Below are 21,826 nucleotides of genomic sequence, written 5' to 3'. Positions count from 1 at the left end.
CGGACCGAAACGTCGTCGTCCCTTCAACTTCTAGTGTGTGGTCTGGTCAAAAATGTAAGCCCCTTTAATGCTGGAGAAATTGCTGACCTGGAGAGCGTGCAGAGATCCTTTACTGCTAAAATCCACCCAGTAAAACATCTATTGGGACCGACTAAAATGCCTAAATCTGTATTCTCTTGAGCGCAGGCGAGAGAGATACATAATAATTTATACGTGGGTGGAAAATATTAGATGGGACAGCTTTGAGGCGCACTCAATAATTTAGGTGCTTTACCATGTCTACGTGTGTTGTATATATGTTCTCTGTATACCCTCTAATTTCAGCAGTCTCTTGCGCTCTGAGGAGGGTGAGTATTGAGCAGAATTCAAGGCAGGACAGCACAAGTCATTTAAATAGCATGAGTAGTGTGATGGGATCCATGGATTTGAAGGCTCGTATGATCTATCCTATCATTCTTTGAAGGCTCGTGTGATCCATCCTATCATTCTTTGAAGGCGCCTGTGATCCATCCTATCATTCTTTGAAGGCTCGTGTGATCCATCCTATCATTCTTTGAAGGCTCGTGTGATCCATTCTATCATTCTTTGAAGGCTCCTGTGATCCATCCTATCATTCTTTGAAGGCTCGTGTGATCCATCCTATCATTCTTTGAAGGCTCGTGTGATCCATTCTATCATTCTTTGAAGGTTCCTGTGATCTATCTATTATTATTTGAAGGCGCCTGTGATCCATCCTACCATTCTTTGAAGGCTCGTGTGATCCATCCTATCATTCTTTGAAGGCTCGTGTAATCCATCCTACCATTCTTTGAAGGCTCGTGTAATCCATCCTACCATTCTTTGAAGGCTCGTGTGATCCATCCTACCATTCTTTGAAGGCTCGTGTAATCCATCCTATCATTCTTTGAAGGCTCGTGTAATCCATCCTACCATTCTTTGAAGGCTCGTGTGATCCATCCTATCATTCTTTGAAGGCTCGTGTGATCCATCCTATCATTCTTTGAAGGCTCGTGTAATCCATCCTATCATTTTACTAGTTGACGCAATATTTGCTTGGTTATGCCCCCTAAAGGTTAGGTCAGAAGATATAATTATTCTCAGATCCTTTACATCTTCATGTTGACCCTACTTCAGTACCTGGAACTGATGACTGTAGAACATGTTATATGAGGACACAGAGTCACATGGCTGCTGAGGTTCACTCTTAAGGTAAGTCAAAATCTCCTGCTTTTATAACAGTACTGTATTATCTTTATTGGTCTTTATACACGAAGTATTCCAACATGTTTTTGATGTTCTTTTACAGGAAAAGTGTTGTTTATGGGGAAATATAAAATAAAAAACAGGTACTGTAAAAATTATAGAGCTTGTGTCAACACAGGATGGGACGCTGGTAGTGCGTGTGTCAACACAGGATGGGACGCTGGTAGTGCTTGTGTCAACACAGGATGGGACGCTGGTATAGTGCTTGTGTCAACACAGGATGGGACGCTGGTAGTGCTTGTGTCAACACAGGATGGGACGCTGGTATAGTGCTTGTGTCAACACAGGATGGGACGCTGGTAGTGCTTGTGTCAACACAGGATGGGACGCTGGTAGTGCTTGTGTCAACACAGGATGGGACGCTGGTATAGTGCTTGTGTCAACACAGGATGGGACGCTGGTATAGTGCTTGTGTCAACACAGGATGGGACACAGGTAGTGCGTGTGTCAACACAGGATGGGACGCTGGTATAGTGCTTGTGTCAACACAGGATGGGACGCTGGTATAGTGCTTGTGTCAACACAGGATGGGACACAGGTAGTGCGTGTGTCAACACAGGATGGGACGCTGGTATAGTGCTTGTGTCAACACAGGATGGGACACAGGTAGTGCGTGTGTCAACACAGGATGGGACGCTGGGAGTGCTTGTGTCAACACAGGATGGGACGCTGGTAGTGCTTGTGTCAACACAGGATGGGACGCTGGTAGTGCTTGTGTCAACACAGGATGGGACGCTGGTAGTGCGTGTGTCAACACAGGATGGGACGCAGGTAGTGCTTGTGTCAACACAGGATGGGACGCTGGTAGTGCTTGTGCCAGCACAGGATGGGACGCTGGTAGTGCTTGTGTCAACACAGGATGGGACGCTGGTAGTGCTTGTGTCAACACAGGATGGGACGCTGGTAGTGCGTGTGTCAACACAGGATGGGACGCTGGGAGTGCTTGTGTCAACACAGGATGGGACGCTGGTAGTGCGTGTGTCAACACAGGATGGGACGCGGGGAGTGCTTGTGTCAACACAGGATGGGACGCTGGTAGTGCGTGTGTCAACACAGGATGGGACGCGGGGAGTGCTTGTGTCAACACAGGATGGGACGCTGGTAGTGCTTGTGTCAACACAGGATGGGACGCTGGTAGTGCGTGTGTCAACACAGGATGGGACGCAGGTAGTGCTTGTGTCAACACAGGATGGGACGCTGGTAGTGCTTGTGCCAGCACAGGATGGGACGCTGGTAGTGCTTGTGTCAACACAGGATGGGACGCTGGTAGTGCTTGTGTCAACACAGGATGGGACGCTGGTAGTGCGTGTGTCAACACAGGATGGGACGCTGGTAGTGCTTGTGTCAGCACAGGATGGGACGCAGGTAGTGCTTGTGTCAACACAGGATGGGACGCTGGTAGTGCTTGTGTCAACACAGGATGGGACGCTGGTAGTGCTTGTGTCAACACAGGATGGGACGCTGGTAGTGCTTGTGTCAACACAGGATGGGACGCTGGTAGTGCGTGTGTCAACACAGGATGGGACGCTGGGAGTGCTTGTGTCAACACAGGATGGGACGCTGGTAGTGCGTGTGTCAACACAGGATGGGACGCTGGTAGTGCTTGTGTCAACACAGGATGGGACGCGGGGAGTGCTTGTGTCAACACAGGATGGGACGCGGGGAGTGCTTGTGTCAACACAGGATGGGACGCTGGTAGTGCTTGTGTCAACACAGGATGGGACGCTGGTAGTGCTTGTGTCAACACAGGATGGGACGCGGGGAGTGCTTGTGTCAACACAGGATGGGACGCAGGTAGTGCTTGTGTCAACACAGGATGGGACGCTGGTAGTGCTTGTGTCAGCACAGGATGGGACGCAGGTAGTGCGTGTGTCAACACAGGATGGGACGCTGGGAGTGCTTGTGTCAGCACAGGATGGGACGCAGGTAGTGCGTGTGTTAACACAGGATGGGACGCTGGTAGTGCTTGTGTCAACACAGGATGGGACGCTGGGAGTGCTTGTGTCAACACAGGATGGGACGCTGGTAGTGCGTGTGTCAACACAGGATGGGACGCTGGTAGTGCTTGTGTCAACACAGGATGGGACGCTGGTAGTGCGTGTGTCAACACAGGATGGGACGCTGGTAGTGCTTGTGTCAACACAGGATGGGACGCAGATAGTGCTTGTGTCAACACAGGATGGGACGCTGGGAGTGCTTGTGTCAACACAGGATGGGACGCTGGGAGTGCTTGTGTCAACACAGGATGGGACGCTGGGAGTGCTTGTGTCAACACAGGATGGGACGCTGGGAGTGCTTGTGTCAACACAGGATGGGACGCTGGGAGTGCTTGTGTCAACACAGGATGGGACGCGGGGACAGCTAGCTAAAGGTGGGTTGCCAAAAGTGGGCGCTCACCTTATGAAGCATGTTAGCCTGGGCAAGGTGAGGCGAAAATTCGGAATGTCTTCATTTCGTATGTTCCTCCGTGGCTACTGAGGCACTCCAACACCTCCAACCCTCACCCTCTTCCTCCATGGCGGTATGAGACAGTTTACCTGCACCAGGATCATGAGACAGTTTACCTGCACCAGGATCATGAGACAGTTTACCTGCACCAAGATCAGGAGACAGTTTACCTGCACCAAGATAGCGAGGCAGTTTACATGCACCAAGATAGTGAGGCAGTTTACCTGCACCATGATAGTGAGGCAGTTTACCTGCACCAAGATAGTGAGGCAGTTTACCTGCACCAAGATAGTGAGACAGTTTACCTGCACCAAGATAGTGAGGCAGTTTACCTGCACCAAGATAGTGAGGCAGTTTACCTGCACCAAGATAGTGAGGCAGTTTACCTGCACAATGTACTGAGGATACCTCTCATAAATCTCATATATATATTATGGAAATATTATACGAATCTCAGTTAAACAAGTCCTTTAATGAGTAAGAAAATTAATAACGTCCAGAGAGAATACAATGAGGCTCCTTGCCATAACAGGTCATCAATGGTGGCCACAGTCACCTTGCCATAACAGGTCATCAATGGTGGCCACAGTCACCTTGCCATAACAGGTCATCAATGGTGGCCACAGTCACCTTGCCATAACAGGTCATCAATGGTGGCCACAGTCACCTTGCCATAACAGGTCATCAATGGTGGCCACAGTCACCTTGCCATAACAGGTCATCAATGATGGCCACAGTCACCTTGCCATAACAGGTCATCAATGGTGGCCACAGTCACCTTGCCATAACAGGTCATCAATGGTGGCCACAGTCACCTTGCCATAACAGGTCATCAATGGTGGCCACAGAGGTACCTTGCCATAAGAAAACTAAACTATATACACGTTCAGCACAAGCTGTGGGTGCCCACAGTGTCACTAGTGAGGGTGCCCACAGTGTCACTAGTGATGGTGCCTACAGTGTCACTAGTGAGGGTGCCCACAGTGTCACTAGTGAGGGTGCCCACAGTGTCACTAGTGAGGGTGCCCACAGTGTCACTAGTGAGGGTGCCCACAGTGTCACTAGTGATGGTGCCCACAGTGTCACTAGTGAGGGTGCCCACAGTGTCACTAGTGAGGGTGCCCACAGTGTCACTAGTGAGGGTGCCCACAGTGTCACTAGTGAGGGTGCCCACAGTGTCACTAGTGAGGGTGCCCACAGTGTCACTAGTGAGGGTGCCCACTAGTGAGGGTGCCCACAGTGTCACTAGTGAGGGTGCCCACAGTGTCACTAGTGAGGGTGCCCAGTGTCACTAGTGATGGTGCCCACAGTGTTACTAGTGAGGGTGCCCACAGTGTCACTAGTGAGGGTGCCCACAGTGTCACTAGTGAGGGTGCCCACAGTGTCACTAGTGAGGGTGCCCACAGTGTCACTAGTGAGGGTGCCCACAGTGTCACTAGTGATGGTGCCCACAGTGTCACTAGTGAGGGTGCCCACAGTGTCACTAGTGAGGGTGCCCACAGTGTCACTAGTGATGGTGCCCACAGTGTCACTAGTGATGGTGCCCACAGTGTCACTAGTGATGGTGCCCACAGTGTCACTAGTGATGGTGCCCACAGTGTCACTAGTGATGGTGCCCACAGTGTCACTAGTGAGGGTGCCCACAGTGTTACTAGTAAGGGTGCCCACAGTGTCACTAGTGTGGGTGCCCACAGTGTCACTAGTGAGGGTGCCCACTAGTTAGGGTGCCCACAGTGTCACTAGTGAGGGTGCCCACAGTGCCACTAGTGAGGGTGCCCACAGTGTCACTAGTGAGGGTGCCCACAGTGTCACTAGTGATGGTGCCCACAGTGTCACTAGCAAGGGTGCCCACTAGTGAGGGTGCCCACAGTGTCACTAGTGAGGGTGCCCACAGTGCCACTAGTAAGGGTGCCCACAGTGTCACTAGTGAGGGTGCCCAGAGTGTCACTAGTGAGGGTGCCCACAGTGTCACTAGTGAGGGTGCCCAGAGTGTCACTAGTGAGGGTGCCCACAGTGTCACTAGTGAGGATGCCCACAGTGTCACTAGTGATGGTGTCCACTAGTGAGGATGCCCACAGTGTCACTAGTGAGGGTGCCCACAGTGAGACTAGTGAGGGTGCCCACAGTGTCACTAGTGAGGGTGCCCACAGTGTCACTAGTGAGGGTGCCCACAGTGTCACTAGTGAGGTTGCCCACAGTGTCACTAGTGAGGGTGCCCACTAGTGAGGGTGCCCACAGTGTCACTAGTGAGGGTGCCCACAGTGTCACTAGTGAGGATGCCCACAGTGTCACTAGTGAGGGTGCCCACAGTGTCACTAGTGAGGGTGCCCACAGTGTCACTAGTGAGGGTGCCCACAGTGTCACTAGTGAGGGTGCCCACAGTGTCACTAGTGAGGGTGCCCACAGTGTCACTAGTGAGGGTGCCCACAGTGTCACTAGTGAGGATGCCCACAGTGTCACTAGTGAGGGTGCCCACAGTGTCACTAGTGAGGGTGCCCACAGTGTCACTAGTGAGGGTGCCCACAGTGCCACTAGTGAGGATGCCCACAGTGTCACTAGTGAGGGTGCCCACTAGTGAGGATGCCCACAGTGTCACTAGTGAGGGTGCCCACAGTGAGACTAGTGAGGGTGCCCACAGTGTCACTAATGAGGGTGCCCACAGTGTCAAGAGTGTGGGTGCCCACAGTGTCACTAGTGAGGGTGCCCACAGTGTCACTAGTAAGGGTGCCCACAGTGTCACTAGTGAGGGTGCCCACAGTGTCACTAGTGAGGGTGCCCACAGTGTCACTAGTGAGGGTGCCCACAGTGTCAATAGTGTGGGTGCACACAGTGTCACTAGTGAGGGTGCCTACAGTGTCACTAGTGAGGGTGCCCACAGTGTCACTAGTAAGGGTGCCTACAGTGTCACTAGTGAGGGTGCCTACAGTGTCACTAGTGAGGTTGCCCACTAGTGAGGGTGCCCACAGTGTCACTAGTGATGGTGCCCACTAGTGATGGTGCCCACAGTGTCACTAGTGAGGGTGCCCACAGTGTCACTAGTGAGGGTGCCCACAGTGTCACTAGTGAGGGTGCCCACAGTGCCACTAGTGAGGTTGCCCACAGTGTCACTAGTGAGGTTGCCCACTAGTGAGGGTGCCCACAGTGTCACTAGTGAGGGTGCCCACAGTGTCACTAGTGATGGTGCCCACAGTGTCACTAGTGATGGTGCCCACAGTGTCACTAGTGAGGGTGCTCACAGTGTCACTAGTAAGGGTGCCCACAGTGTCACTAGTGAGGGTGCCCACAGTGTCACTAGTAAGGGTGCCCACAGTGTCACTAGTGAGGGTGCCCACAGTGTCACTAGTGTGGGTGCCCACAGTGTCACTAGTGAGGGTGCCCACAGTGCCACTAGTGTGGGTGCCCACTAGTGAGGGTGCCCACAGTGTCAATAGTGTGGGTGCCCACAGTGTCACTAGTAAGGGTGCCCACAGTGTCACTAGTAAGGGTGCCCACAGTGTCACTAGTGTGGGTGCCCCACAGTGCCACTAGTAAGGGTGCCCACAGTGCCACTAGTGAGGGTGCCCACAGTGTCACTAGTGAGGGTGCCCACAGTGTCACTAGAGATGGTGCCCACAGTGTCACTAGTGAGGGTGCCCACAGTGTCACTAGTGAGGGTGCCCACAGTGTCACTAGTGAGGGTGCCCACAGTGTCACTAGTGATGGTGCTCACAGTGTCACTAGTGATGGTGCCCACAGTGTCACTAGTGAGGGTGCCCACAGTGTCACTAGTGAGGGTGCCCACAGTGTCACTAGTGAGGGTGCCCACAGTGTCACTAGTGAGGGTGCCCACAGTGTCACTAGTGAGGGTGCCCACAGTGTCACTAGTGAGGGTGCCCACAGTGTCACTAGTGAGGGTGCCCACAGTGTCACTAGTGAGGTTGCCCACAGTGTCACTAGTGATGGTGCCCACAGTGTCACTAGTGAGGGTGCCCACAGTGTCACTAGTGAGGGTGCCCACAGTGTCACTAGTGTGGGTGCCCACAGTGTCACTAGTAAGGGTGCCCACAGTGTCACTAGTGATGGTGCCCACAGTGTCACTAGTGAGGGTGCCCACAGTGTCACTAGTGAGGGTGCCCACAGTGTCACTAGTGAGGGTGCCCACAGTGTCACTAGTGAGGGTGCCCACAGTGTCACTAGTGAGGTTGCCCACTAGTGAGGGCGCCCACAGTGTCACTAGTAAGGGTGCCCACAGTGTCACTAGTGAGGGTGCCCACAGTGTCACTAGTGAGGGTGCCCACAGTGTCACTAGTGAGGTTGCCCACTAGTGAGGGTGCCCACAGTGTCACTAGTGAGGTTGCCCACTAGTGAGGGTGCCCACAGTGTCACTAGTGAGGTTGCCCACTAGTGAGGGTGCCCACAGTGTCACTAGTGAGGGTGCCCACAGTGTCACTAGTGAGGATGCCCACAGTGTCACTAGTGAGGGTGCCCACAGTGTCACTAGTGTGGGTGCCCACAGTGTCACTAGTGAGGGTGCCCACAGTGTCACTAGTGAGGTTGCCCACTAGTGAGGGTGCCCACAGTGTCACTAGTGAGGTTGCCCACTAGTGAGGGTGCCCACAGTGTCACTAGTAAGGGTGCCCACAGTGTCACTAGTGAGGGTGCCCACAGTGTCACTAGTGAGGGTGCCCACAGTGTCACTAGTGAGGGTGCCCACAGTGCCACTAGTGAGGGTGCCCACAGTGTCACTAGTGATGGTGCCCACAGTGTCACTAGAGAGGGTGCCCACAGTGTCACTAGTAAGGGTGCCCACAGTGCCACTAGTGAGGGTGCCCACAGTGCCACTAGTGATGGTGCCCACAGTGTCACTAGTGATGGTGCCCACAGTGCCACTAGTGAGGGTGCCCACAGTGTCACTAGTGATGGTGCCCACAGTGTTACTAGTGAGGGTGCCCACAGTGTCACTAGTGAGGGTGCCCACAGTGTCACTAGTGAGGGTGCCCACAGTGTCACTAGTGAGGGTGCCCACAGTGTCACTAGTGAGGGTGCCCACAGTGTCACTAGTGATGGTGCCCACAGTGTCACTAGTGATGGTGCCCACAGTGTCACTAGTGATGGTGCCCACAGTGCCACTAGTAAGGGTGCCCACAGTGCCACTAGTGAGGGTGCCCACAGTGCCACTAGTAAGGGTGCCCACAGTGTCACTAGTGAGGGTGCCCACAGTGCCACTAGTGAGGGTGCCCACAGTGCCATTAGTAAGGGTGCCCACAGTGCCACTTAAGACTTGGTAAGCTTCAGACTTACAACAACTGTGGTAGTGGGGAGCACGTGGGTGGAGGGCGGGGGTGGTGTGGAGGGCGTGGGTGGTGAGGAGGGCGTGGGTGGTGAGGAGGGCGTGGGTGGTGAGGAGGGCGTGGGTGGTGAGGATGGCGTGGATCAAGGGCGTCGGTGGTGAGGGGGAGGGCGTGGGTGGTGAGGAGGGCGTGGGTGGTGAGGGGGAGGGTGTGGGTGGTGAGGAGGAGGTTGTGGGTGGTGAGGGGGAGGGCGTGAGTGGAGGGCGTGGGTGGAGGGCGAGGGTGGAGGGCGTGGGTGGAGGGCGTGGGTGGAGGGCGTGGGTGGAGGGCGAGGGTGGAGGGCGTGGGTGGAGGGCGTGGGTGGTGAGGGGGAGGGCGTGGGTGGAGGGCGAGGGTGGAGGGCGAGGGTGGAGGGCGAGAGTGGAGGGCGTGGGTGGATTGTGGAGGGCGAGGGTGGAGGGCGTGGGTGGAGGGCGTGGGTGGAGGGCGTGGGTGGAGGGCGAGGGTGGAGGGCGAGGGTGGAGGGCATGGGTGGAGGGCGAGGGTGGAGGGCGAGGGTGGAGGGCGTGGGTGGAGGGCGAGGGTGGAGGGCGTGGGTGGAGGGCGTTATCTTGAGATGATTTCGGGGCTTTTAGTGTCCCCGCGGCCCGGTCCTCGACCAGGCCTCCACCCCCAGGAAGCAGCCCGTGACAGCTGACTAACACCCAGGTACCTATTTACTGCTAGGTAACAGGGGCATAGAGTGAAAGAAACTTGGCCCATTTGTTTCTGCCTCGTGCGGGAATCGAACCCGCGCCGCAGAATTACGAGTCCTGCGCGCTATCCACCAGGCGAGGGTGGAGGGCGTGGGTGGAGGGCGTGGGTGGAGGGCGTGGGTGGAGGGCGAGGGTGGAGGGCGTGGGTGGAGGGCGAGGGTGGAGGGCGTGGGTGGTGTGGAGGAGGGCGTGGATGGAGGGTGTGGGTGATGAGGGTGGAGGGCGTGGGTGGAGGGCGTGGGGGAAGAGGGTGACACACGCCTACTTGTGTCTGAGGAAATGTTTCCTGAGTGTAGACCTATCACTGGCCCTATAGGAGCAGAGGGGGCAGGGGAAGGGCCTCTCCCCGGTGTGTTTACGCACGTGCTTTACCAGGTCCGCACGGCTCCGGGTGGCATAGGGGCAGTGGTGGCACGTGAAGGGCTTGCACACCCGACACGTGTCCAACAGGCACCCGTGGTGACACGTGCGGGACATGCCCTCCCACGACACTGCCGCCCCGGACACTGCCGCCCCGTCTGCCCCGCGCGCACACTGCAAAAAGACACACCACCCATTAGTATGAGCTGCCTCCACCTGCCCCGCCACTCCCTCCACTACCAACTACCAACTTACATCATACACAATAACCATATAATAAAGAAATCATTAATGAAAGCGTTATTGAAAAGCTAAAAATTATTATTAAGAGCAGTAAGAGTATTGCTACGACGAGAGGAAAGATGATAATGTTTAGTTCATAGTCATAGCACAGATGTCAGCTGCGTGTGTCCCTCACTTATTTACAAAACTGACAGCTATTTACGTTAATATTATTGAAGACAAGATGTGTAATTACCAAGTCATATTATGAGAGAGGTGAGGGAGGACTACATGTGGAGGTCAGGGTGGGCAGTGCATATGTGTTGATGAAGGTTGGAGACCAGGTGGGTCCTGTAGAGACAGTGGGGACACGAGTGGGGCTTCTCCCCGGTGTGAGTCCTCACGTGTTTACTGAGAGCACTTGAGTCTGAGCAGCGGTAGTTGCAGTGGGGGCAGGCATAAGGCTTCTCCCCTGTGTGTATCCTGGTGTGTTTCTTCAGGTCTCCTCGACTGGGCGAGGAGTAAGTACAGAACTGACAGCGGTGGAGGTGAGACATAGCGTCTTGCGTCGAGACTTGGGCAGCCAGTGACCCAGCTTGTGGCGGGTCTGGGGCCGAGGCTGTAACACTAGTCTGCACCACTAAGGCATCGTGGGCGTGGGAGGAGGAATGACCAGCCGCCCGTGTCCTTGAGTCGCCTGTCCACGGCCGACGCTGCAAAGAGATGCCTCCGTTACACTGTCGTCATGGTTGACGCGCCCAACCCCCCCTCCTCGCTCCACCTCATACCCCCTTCCTCCACACCTAACTCCACCTTCTCTCTCAACACGCATGCACACGTCACCTTAATTATCCCCCCACAACCACGCCCCCCCCCTGCCCCGCCCCAACTAAACACCCCACAGCCACGCCCCCCCCCTGCCCAAACTAAACACACCACAACCCCCCCCCAACTAACATACCACAACCACAGCCCCAGCCACAAGTAAACACACCACAACCACGCCCCCCATCCCCGCCCAGCCCAACTAAACACACCACAACAACGGCCCCCCCCCCCCGGCCCAATTAAACACACCACAACCACGCCCCCCCTAGTTGGGTACTGAGTAGCACCAGTACCCAACTGGTGTAGTACTCGTGGATCAGTACCCAACTGGTGAGTAGTGAAAAATGAGACAAATCGTGAATTGATTTTCAGAAACGGTTGGGCACTTCCATGCCGACTCGACTCCTGGGGCCAAATCGAGCAAAAACTGATTTTAAGTGGTTGGGTTAGGGCGTGCTCGGCGCGCACCTGGCTTGCTGGTGGGATGGGGTATTGGTCCGTTCCCTCCAGGGGTCCCCCCGACCCACCTCCCAGGGTGAGCTTGAGCGACTCGTGCCCTATCCTAATCGTTTTTTTTACGATTTGGCTCGTAGGTTTAGCATGAGTATTAGGCATCAATAGGGGGGGGGTCCCTACTTATGAAAGGTACAGAGGATGAATGTTCAATAGATTAAAACAAAAAAACAATGGTGAAAGGAATATAAACGTTTTTGGAGTATTTAATAGCATGAGCAAAAATTCACGATTTGGCCCTGGGTGTTACCAGAGTACTAAGGTATCAACATGGGGGCCCCTACTTATGAATAGATCAGAGGGTGAATGTTCAGTAGATTAAAGCAAAAAAACACAGTTGAAAAGGAATATAGAAGTTTTTGGAATATTTTAATGATGCTATGACTGAATAGTATAGGAAGTCCTTGGCACGGCTCCATTTTCTGTAATGGTCAGAGGTGGGCCGAGAGAAGGGGCGCGATTTTTTGACCAATCAGGAGCCGAGTAGAAAAATTCTCTTTGCGTCCAGGGGTCATGGACCAATCAGGTGAAAAATTTTCCTTATTTATTGCGGGGGTGTCACGTGACCTGACGTCAGCAATAGGGGCCCCCTACCTATGAATACTCCAATGGGATCAAGCATACAGGGGGGGGGGGTCAAAGGTTCTTACAAAGACCAAGTTGGATATTTAGGTGTAGTAAGCCTTATCTTGAATTTACATGATACTCTGGGGGTACATTGACATGAAGGGCGAACCATAGAACAGGATCTGCATGTGAGAGGGGTCATATTAGGGTTTTAAAGAAGTTAAAATAGCTTTAAAAGAGTCCTGTGTGTTTGATAGTGGGTAAATGTTCAGTCAATAATTCTCATGTTTTTAATCTGAATGAGGGGTCCTAGTGTACATTCTAGTCGTAAAATGAGTTCCTTAGTATATTTGCTATGGAAAATAAGCTTTCAGTACTCTATATAATTTGAAATGAGGTCAAGAAAGACATGTTTATATGTGTGAAGAGTCTGGTTGAAACTGTTTATTCCAGTCACCCTTACTCGGCTTTGCGCCGTTTTCTGTAGCCAAAGTAAAGATTCCATTTTCTGTGGAATTCAGTTGAGTACTGGTGAAAAAGGCATACTTGCATTTGTATGATTCTAACCTGTTTATAGAATTTATAGATATATTTGTTCGGGCCTCAAATTAGTTTTTAATATAGAAAATAACATAAAATGTATGTCTATCTTTTTTAATAAACATTAACATTAGCTGCGATATTTTATAGAATACAAACAAAAATGCTAAATAGCGGTGCCTCAGCCATATTGTGTTGAGTTTAACACTCAAACATTAATTTGACACTTGTAAATATGCTATAAAGGAAAATAGTTTAGTGGTGCACAAGAAATCTATTCATATTCCGTATTAAATTGCATATTTTTAACACCATAATAGATCACAGCTATTGTGGTGGTGGGGCCCAAATAACTCCTGTAACACGACCACTGTCACTATCTGTTGCTATGCAATGCTTTTTGCAATCATGCCTAAAAATTTAAAAGTCGGATCCATCAGTTGCCTTTAATGTCAGTGGTGTCAAGCGTAAAGGGTTTTAGAAAATGTTAGACCTCCACCTTTTAAAAAGTGAGAAGATGAATTCATTTTTGGCATTACTGTCATTACTTTGGAAGTTTTACTGATAGCACATGCTTAAACAAATTCGCTCGCAAAAATAAAAAACTCAAACACAAACTCAATTTTTTGGTTCAACTTACACAAATAAACCCAGGGTTTTCACATTCGCGTAAAATATTTAGTCCCCACTAAACTTAAAATAGTTGCACAATCTTAAACACATCAGGGCAAAAATAGAGACCTCTGACAAGCTACCGGCCCCCTGTCCTCACCAAGGCCACTAGCTCGCATATACTTAAACAAACACACTTGCTAAACTCTTATACACAAACAAAAATTCAATTTTTAACTTGTTAAACACAAATAAACACAGGCTTTGCACATTCACACAAAAATGCTTAGTCCCCCCTAGACTTGAACACTCACAATTTTACGGTGCTTTAATTGCCAAAGCCTTCCAAGCCTGCACTGGGTCGTTAGTCATATATAGAATCAGGGGAGAAAAATATCTGCTTCAATATATATATATATATATAAAAATGTTTAAAAAAACATATCAGGCAGTATTCGCTAGAGTACTTGACGTGGGGGGGGAAATAAGTGATAAGGTCTCTCTCTTATTTTTAAAAACTACTTTAACAGATAGAAAAAACTTGACATTTACACAATTTTTTATTTTATTATGAGTACATATACAAAAAAAAAAAAAAAAAAAAAAACAGAAGTACTATTTTTATTATTATTATTATTATTCATTAGTGTAATAAGATCTATGGTTCCTCCTTTTACTCGATGGTCTTTTCACTACTTGTGGCGGTACTTGACCTTTCCCTGCTCCATCTTGTTTAGGATGCACCAGCACAATTTTTTTTTCATTTTTTCATTACATGGGCCAAATGAGCCAGTGTAGGGTAGTAAGATGCCAGCCATTCTTCTTCTTCACCCGCTCTAGACCAACCCACCCCAGAATTGCAGCCCATGCCAAATGGCATAACTATCCGTTTGATAGAATTATTACTCCTGGCTTCGCTTATAATGCGACTCGAGGCCTTTTTAAAACACCAGCGTCTGTTGATGGTTGTATCTCTCCACAATCCCGCTACTAAATCGATATCTTTACTGTGCTTAATATGAAATTGGTTAATGTCATTATCTTCAATAGATGCACCTACACTATATTGACATATGAGGGCTATGAGATAAGGCTGCACATCAGGTTCTGGTGGAGGGGAAAGGATTATATTTCCTGGAGTGCCACGATCCGTAACTATGGCACAAAGCGTTTCAGGACATATTTTCTTTTCAACCATCCCATAAGGATATTTTTTCCGCACCTGTTGGGAATAACCATTAGAAAACTGGTGTAGGGCAGGAAGATCATAGACAATACAGTCCCCGGGTTTAAATATATCATCGTTGGGGAAATGCGCTTCAATAATAGAATGCAGGCGATGAGTCACAATAACGTGGCTGAAGTATGTTGACCAGACCACACACTAGAAGTTGAAGGGACGACGACGTTTCGGTCCGTCCTGGACCATTCTCAAGTCGATGAGACTTGAGAATGGTCCAAGATGGACCGAAACGTCGTCGTCCCTTCAACTTCTAGTGTGTGGTCTGGTCAACAAATCAATAATAGAATCTTTGAATAGCTGTAATTTGGCTCGCATGTAGTTGGAACACATCTCGAAGCGATTAAAAAGGTTTTTAACATAACCTTCATCTTATATATGCACCTTGTCATATAGAGTTGTTAGAGGCTTTTATAATATGTAATTCATAGTTGTTGTTTTTTGTACAGAGAAATTAGGAAACAATAAATAAATAAAATACAGGTCAACTTTTTTTTTGTGTGTATAGAGAAATTAGGAAAAACAAATAAAATACTGGTCAACATTTCTTTTTTGTTTTAATTCGTGTGAAATATTACAATATAGATTCTACAGCTTTTCTAATCTCATCCTCATTATATTCCATTTACATTTTCTCTTTGCCTTCATCGTCATCTTCCACAATAGTGAGCACTTCATCTTCTACAGTAACAGACATGGAGCCGGTAGATGGATCATCTTCCACAGCAACGCTCGTGGTATCTTCCACGACAGCTGACCCGTCTTCTCTCACATCAGCGGCAGGTCCGACAGTAGAAATAGAGTCTTTATCATTCGTAGAAACAGGTGGAATGGCCATATGTGGAATCTTGTGTCTAAAGATGCCATGGGTTGGAGAGCGAGTTGGCGTGTCATTATTTACAGGACATATCATTAAAGTCGCCATACCACGTTCTTGCAGTTTCTGAGCTAATTTGCACATCACAGGGAAATATTTAGTCTCCCATATGTTGCGTTCGCCACTTGTGAGATATTGCTCGCAAGCCTTGCCCAACCCATATGGGAAAATAATCCTTCCCACTTGTCCTCTTCGGCTTCTCTGAAGAATATGTTCAATGGCTTTTCGCAGAGCTTTGTCAAACCAACGCCATCTTTGGTATTCTGTATCATTTTTCAGGCCGTCATAAAAAAGCTCATCCAAACTCCATGCTTCGTGCTGGGGCTTTTGTAAGAAGATGGTGTTGCTGGACCATTGGTAAACTGGGTGATTAATCCAATAAGGTGCAGTAAAACAGCATAACTTTCATGGGGGTCGTCATCCATCCTATTGCAGAATTCGGGTGCTTCGCCAACAAATATGAGGCCGGGGATATTTCTATCACTTCTAACGGTGCGATTTTTGTACTGGAGGTTTTTCCGATGCAAGCGAGCATAGGAGTATCGTTCCCAGAAAGTGTGCACCATTTCGCTCAACTGCACGCTTGTCGCATCCAAATCACAGAGCAGACAATCACGATTGTTATAGATGGGCAAAAAGGCAAAGTCGCCAATCAGGGAGTGAAACTCCATAGTGCTGGCTTGTGAGATAGTGACTCAGAAGTGGGTCTATATACACTTTTCACGCCAGGCGCGTGAGATAACTGCGTATCTAGAGTTGCCAGGGACATTTTTTTCCCTTGGAGCTCTGGTCATTATGCACTAATATAACATTAACATCGTAATGTTTTAAGAGAAGATTTGATGAATCTCGTCATGGCTTCTATAGCCTTTTTGAAATAGATGAGGCGATTTTGTGTTGTATCTTCTTTTAATCTAGCGAGCATATTGCGATCTTTGGATTTTTCTATATGCGACTTGGCGATCTCATTGTTCTCTACAGGCTCCCCTATCCCATATTGCACTGCAGTGGAAATAATGCAGGGGAGATTTTCAGCTCGACGATTGGAGACATGAATTGAACCGGAAATTGAGCAATCATGTGGAACACATCTCTTGAGATTATATAAAGGCCTGCGTTCACCATAGGCGCTTGCGTGTTTGTATTTCACTGATATGTCCTTCGCCATTCCGTATGGAACTCAAGATATGCAGTTTACAGGATACACAATGCAAGTTTCATTATTGCAAAATTCTTCATCGGTTAAATATCCGGGACATGGAGACCAGTCACGTCTCCATATTTTTTTTTTGTCTTTCCCTTATGTTTTTGATAAAGCCTAGTGAACCGCCCTGTGTCGACCCTGCAAATATTCGTCGTGGGGGCTTTGACCCCTTATATCTCCATCCCTGCTAGTGTGTGTAAAGTTACCGCATACTGAGCAGATATTTATATTATTATTAAAAGGGCCTCGACCAACAAGAAGCCCAAACGAACATTTTTTTGTTTTACTGACTTAATTAGTATAAAAACAAAACACCTCAAATAGCACAATATATATCTCAAAATATCTTGCCATAAAATATCAATATACGTCAGCTTTTTACCCAAACACTGGCAACCTTTTTTTTCAGAAACAGGAAAGGTCAAACACAGAGTCTTTTCAAATATTTATAAATATATATATATATATATATATATATATATATATATATATATATATATATATATATATATATATATATATATATATATATATATATGTCGTACCTAGTAGCCAGAACTCACTTTTCAGCCTACAATGCAAGGCCCGATTTGCCTAATAAGCCAAGTTTTCATGAATTAATATATTTTCTCTAATTTTTTTCTTATGAAATGATAAAGCAACCCATTTCATTATGTAAGATGTCAATTTTTTTTTATTGGAGTTCAAATTATCGTAGATATATGACCGAACCTAACCAACCCTACCTAACCTAACCTAACCTATCTTTATAGGTTAGGTTAGGTTAGGTAGCCGAAAAAGTTAGGTTAGGTTAGGTAGTCGAAAAGCAATTAATTCATGAAAACTTGGCTTATTAGGCAAATCGGGCCTTGCATAGTAGGCTGAGAAGTGAGTTCTGGCTACTAGGTACGACATATATATATATATATATATATATATATATATATATATATATATATATATATATATATACATATATATATATCTGCATTTGGGTGAGGTGATATGTTACAAAAGTTTTGGAAGAGGTGAAAACAAACTTTCAACACAAGACAGAACACGAAACAATGGCCATAATATTGGGTAAGTTAAAGGGAAGAATGGAAGTGACTGCAGAGGGCCTATTGGCCCATATTTCTTGATGCTTCTATATTGGTGCGGAGTCTTGAAGTGGGTAGAATATAGTTGTGCATTTGGCTGTTGATTGCTGGTGTTGACTTCTTGATGTGTAGTGCCTCGCAGATATCAAGCCGCCTGCTATCGTTGTATCTATCGATGGTTTCTGTGTTTTTTGTTAAGACTTCTCTGGTGATGGTCTGGTTGTGGGAAGAGATATATGTTCCTTAATGGAGCCCTGTTGCTTATGCATCCTTAATCGCCTGGAAAGAGATGTTGTCTTGCCTATATACTGAGTTCTTTGAGGCTTACAGTCTCCAAGTGAGCATTTGAAGGCATAGATGACATTGGTCTCTTTTAAAGCATTCTGCTTTGTGTCTGGAGAGTTTCTCATGAGTAGGTTGGCCGTTTTTTTGGTTTTATAGTAGATCGTCAATTGTATCTTCTGATTTTTGTCTGTAGGGATAGCGTTCCTATTAACAATATCTTTCAGGACCCTTTCCTCCGTTTTATGAGCTGTGGAAAAGAAGTTCCTGTAAAATAGTCTAATACGGGGTACAGGTGTTGTGTTAGTTGTCTCTTCAGACGTTGCATGGCGTTTCACCTTCCTTCTTATGATGTCTTCAACGAAACCATTGGAGAAGCCGTTGTTGACTAGGACCTGCCTTACCCTACAGAGTTCTTCATCGACTTGCTTCCATCCTGAGCTGTGGCTGAGAGCACGGTCGACATAAGCATTAACGACACTCCTCTTGTACCTGTCTGGGCAGTCATTGTTGGCATTGAGGCACATTCCTATGTTTGTTTCCTTATTGTAGACTGCAGTGTGGAATCCTCCGCTCCTTTCCATGACTGTTACATCTAGAAAGGGCAGCTTCCCATCCTTCTCCATCTCGTAAGTAAAACGCAACACAGAATTCCGCTCAAATGCCTCCTTCAGCTCCTGCAGATGTCTAACATCAGGTACCTGTGTAAAAATGTTGTCAACATACCTGCAGTATATGGCCGGTTTCAAGTTCATGTCGACTAAGACCTTTTGTTCGATGGTACCCATGTAGAAGTTCGCAAACAGGACACCTAGGGGAGAACCCATGGCGACCCCATCTACTTGGTTATACATGTGCTCATCCGGGCTCAAGAAGGGTGCCTGTTTAGTACAAGCTTGGAGTAGTTTCCTTAGAATGTTTTCTGGTATGTCAAGAGGAGTACAGGCCGGATCACGATACACTCTGTCCGCTATCATCCCGATTGTTTCATCCACAGGTACGTTGGTAAACAGTGATGACAACACTGGTCGTCACCATCACTTGTGATGACAACACTGGTCGTCACCATCCCTTATGATGACAACACCGTGGTCGTCACCACCACTTAATCCATCCTATCATTCTTCTGGCTGCCGCAATATTTGCTTTGTTATGCTCCCTAAACCCTAGGTCGTCGGACATCATTATTCCTAAATCCTTGACATGCTGTTTTCCTACTAAGGGCAGATTCGATTGAGTTTTGTACCTTATATTATGTTTAAGATCCTCATTTTTGCCGTACCTGAGTACCTGGATTTTTTTACTGTTAAACATCATGTTATTTTCTCAACCCATCGTCCGAAACGACAGTACGTTTTAATACTAAGTGTAATAATTACATTTCCTGACTGTCATACATAGTACATAATTGCACTTATGGGGCTGTTACATTTACCTCCCCATTTATTCTCCTCGTTTTCTGTTAAGACACTCAGAATTTTAGGATGAAGTTTTAAAGTTCAGTTCGCAATACACAAGTTTTAAATATCAGGAATTTCTTTTTTATTTTTATTAAACAATAAAGATTTTATAAAAAAATTGAAAATATCCTGAGTTACTTTACAATTTATTTAAATATTTAAGTTTTGTTTTATTTGTGTAATAAAACTGTAATATCAATATAGCTATAGATTAAGTAGTAATTGTAATTAAGAAGCAATATAATGCTTATCTTAAAAAACTAAGACGATTAGGTTAGGTCGTGGTTTCCTATTCAGCTTTTCAGGTGAACTCAAATATTCACAATATATTTGACAGTACGATTTAATACTAAGTGTAAGTACAATTCCTGACTGTTACTAACAGCCCCATAGTACATAATTGCACTTATGGGGCTGATACATTTACCTCCCCATTTTTGGAGGACGGGCTGTATTTTCTGCTGCCCAGTCGAAAACTTTGTTAATATCTGTTTGTAGTTTTCCAATGTCTTCAGCAGAGGTAATTTTCATCCTGATTTTTGTATCATCTGCAAAGGATGACACGAAGCTGTGAATTGTATTTTTGTCTATATCAGATATGAGAATAAGGAACAGCAGTAGTGCAAGGACTGTACCTTGAGGTACAGAGCTTTTAACTGCGCTTGGACTCGATTTTATTTGATTGACTGTTACTCTTTGTGTTCTCTTCGACAGGAAATTGAGTATCCAGCGTCCTACTTTACCAGTTATACCCATTGACCTCATTTTGTATGCTATCACTCCATGGTCACATTTGTCAAATGCCTTTGCAAAGTCTGTGTATACAACATCTGCATTCCGTTTTTATTCTAGTGCCTAAGTGATTTTGTCATAATGGTCAAATAGCTGTGAGAGGCATGATCTTCATGTTGGCCTGGATTGTGGAGGTCATTGGTCTTCATGAAACTAGTGACCTGGCTTCTGATCACTCTCTCAAATACTTTTATTATGTGGGGACGTCAGTGCAACTGGTCTTTAATTCTTTGCTAATGGCTTTACTCCCTCCCTTGTGTAGAAGGGCTATGTCTGCTGCTTTCAGCGCATCTGCTATCTCCCCCGTGTCCAAGCTCTTCCTCCAGACTATACTGAGTACCTGTGCTATTGGCATTTTGCATTTCTTTATAAATATTGAATTCCATGAGTCTGGACCCGGGGCTGAGTGCATGGGCATATTGTCAATTTATCTTTCAAAATCTGCTACGCTCGTGTTGATATCAGTTATATTTACAGGTTTTGGACATCATGCATAAAGAAGTTGTCCGGATCTTCCACTTTCATGCTGTTTATCGGAGTGCTAAACATGTCCTCATACTGCTTTTTTGGGATTTCACTAATTTCTTTGTCATCCTCAGTGTATGAACCTTCACTAATACGAATAGGTTCAATACTGGCAGTAGTTTTTGCATTTGATTTAGCATATATGAATAAATATCTTGGGTTTTTCTTTATTTCTTGATTTGCTTTCTGTTCTAGTTGCTTTTCTTCGGTCTGATATGAATGCTTCAGTCTCTGTTCGATTTCTTCAATCTCCTTGTTTAAATTATTCCTTCTTTGTATGGAAAGTCGTGTCTGATTAAGCATTTCCGTTAATTTTTTCCTTGTTTTGTAATGTCGTCTGCGTTCTCTTTCTACGTGGACCTCTTTCTGCCTTTCCTCACAGGAATATGTTTCAGACTTCATATGTTTCAGAAGTCCGATTTCTTATTCCTCGAGTAGGATTTTTATTTCTTAGAACATATTCCCATTGAATGTCAGTAAGTTCCCTGTTTATTTTCTCCCAGTCTATCCTTTTATTAAAATTGAATTTATTGAATAACCCTTCTCGCTTGTCGTTTCTCTTGGGCCTACTACGTTATTAATGTTAGTTTGCACTTCAATGAGCTTGTTGTCCGAGTATGTAGTGTCTGAGACAGTAATGTCTCTGATTAGCTCTTCATTGTTCGTGAATATCAGGTCCAACGTGTTTTCGTTCCTAGTTGGTTCTGTAATCTGCTGACTGAGCGAGAATTTTTCACAGAATCTCAGTAGTTCTCTGACCTGTGGTTAGTTATTTCCAGGTTGATTTCCTGTTATAATGTTATTGTTTACTATTCTCCATTTTAAACTTGGTAGATTGAAGTCTCCAAGGAAGATAATATCTGGTACTGGGATTGCTAGGTTATCAAGGATATTCTCTATTTTGTGGATCTGTTCAGTGAATTCCTCAACTGTTGCATCTGGCGGTTTGTATATTAAAATAATAATTA

General features: G+C 47.1%; 1 protein-coding gene across 6 annotated transcripts in view; it reads right to left on the bottom strand.

Annotated features, from left to right (window-relative positions):
• The window catches only part of LOC123772612 (protein bric-a-brac 2), a 309,393-nt gene that overhangs the window by 94,149 nt on the left and 193,418 nt on the right, over positions 1 to 21,826 (bottom strand). The window contains exon 5 of one of the 6 annotated variants that reach the window (XM_045765853.2): positions 9,931 to 10,270. The exons of 4 other annotated variants lie outside the window; for them this stretch is intronic. In XM_045765853.2, coding sequence (XP_045621809.1) covers positions 9,998 to 10,270 — 273 coding nt within the window. In that variant the 3' untranslated portion in view covers positions 9,931 to 9,997. Of the gene's footprint in view, positions 1 to 9,930; positions 10,271 to 10,430; positions 11,032 to 21,826 lie in introns of those variants that run through there. One more of the 6 variants, XM_045765841.2, reaches the window with a different exon arrangement.

The sequence above is a fragment of the Procambarus clarkii genome, chromosome 50, assembly GCF_040958095.1.
Source record: "Procambarus clarkii isolate CNS0578487 chromosome 50, FALCON_Pclarkii_2.0, whole genome shotgun sequence".
Taxonomy (NCBI): domain Eukaryota; kingdom Metazoa; phylum Arthropoda; class Malacostraca; order Decapoda; family Cambaridae; genus Procambarus; species Procambarus clarkii.
The sequence above is the reverse complement of the archived record's forward strand: the minus strand, read 5'-3'. Positions and strand labels throughout refer to the sequence as shown.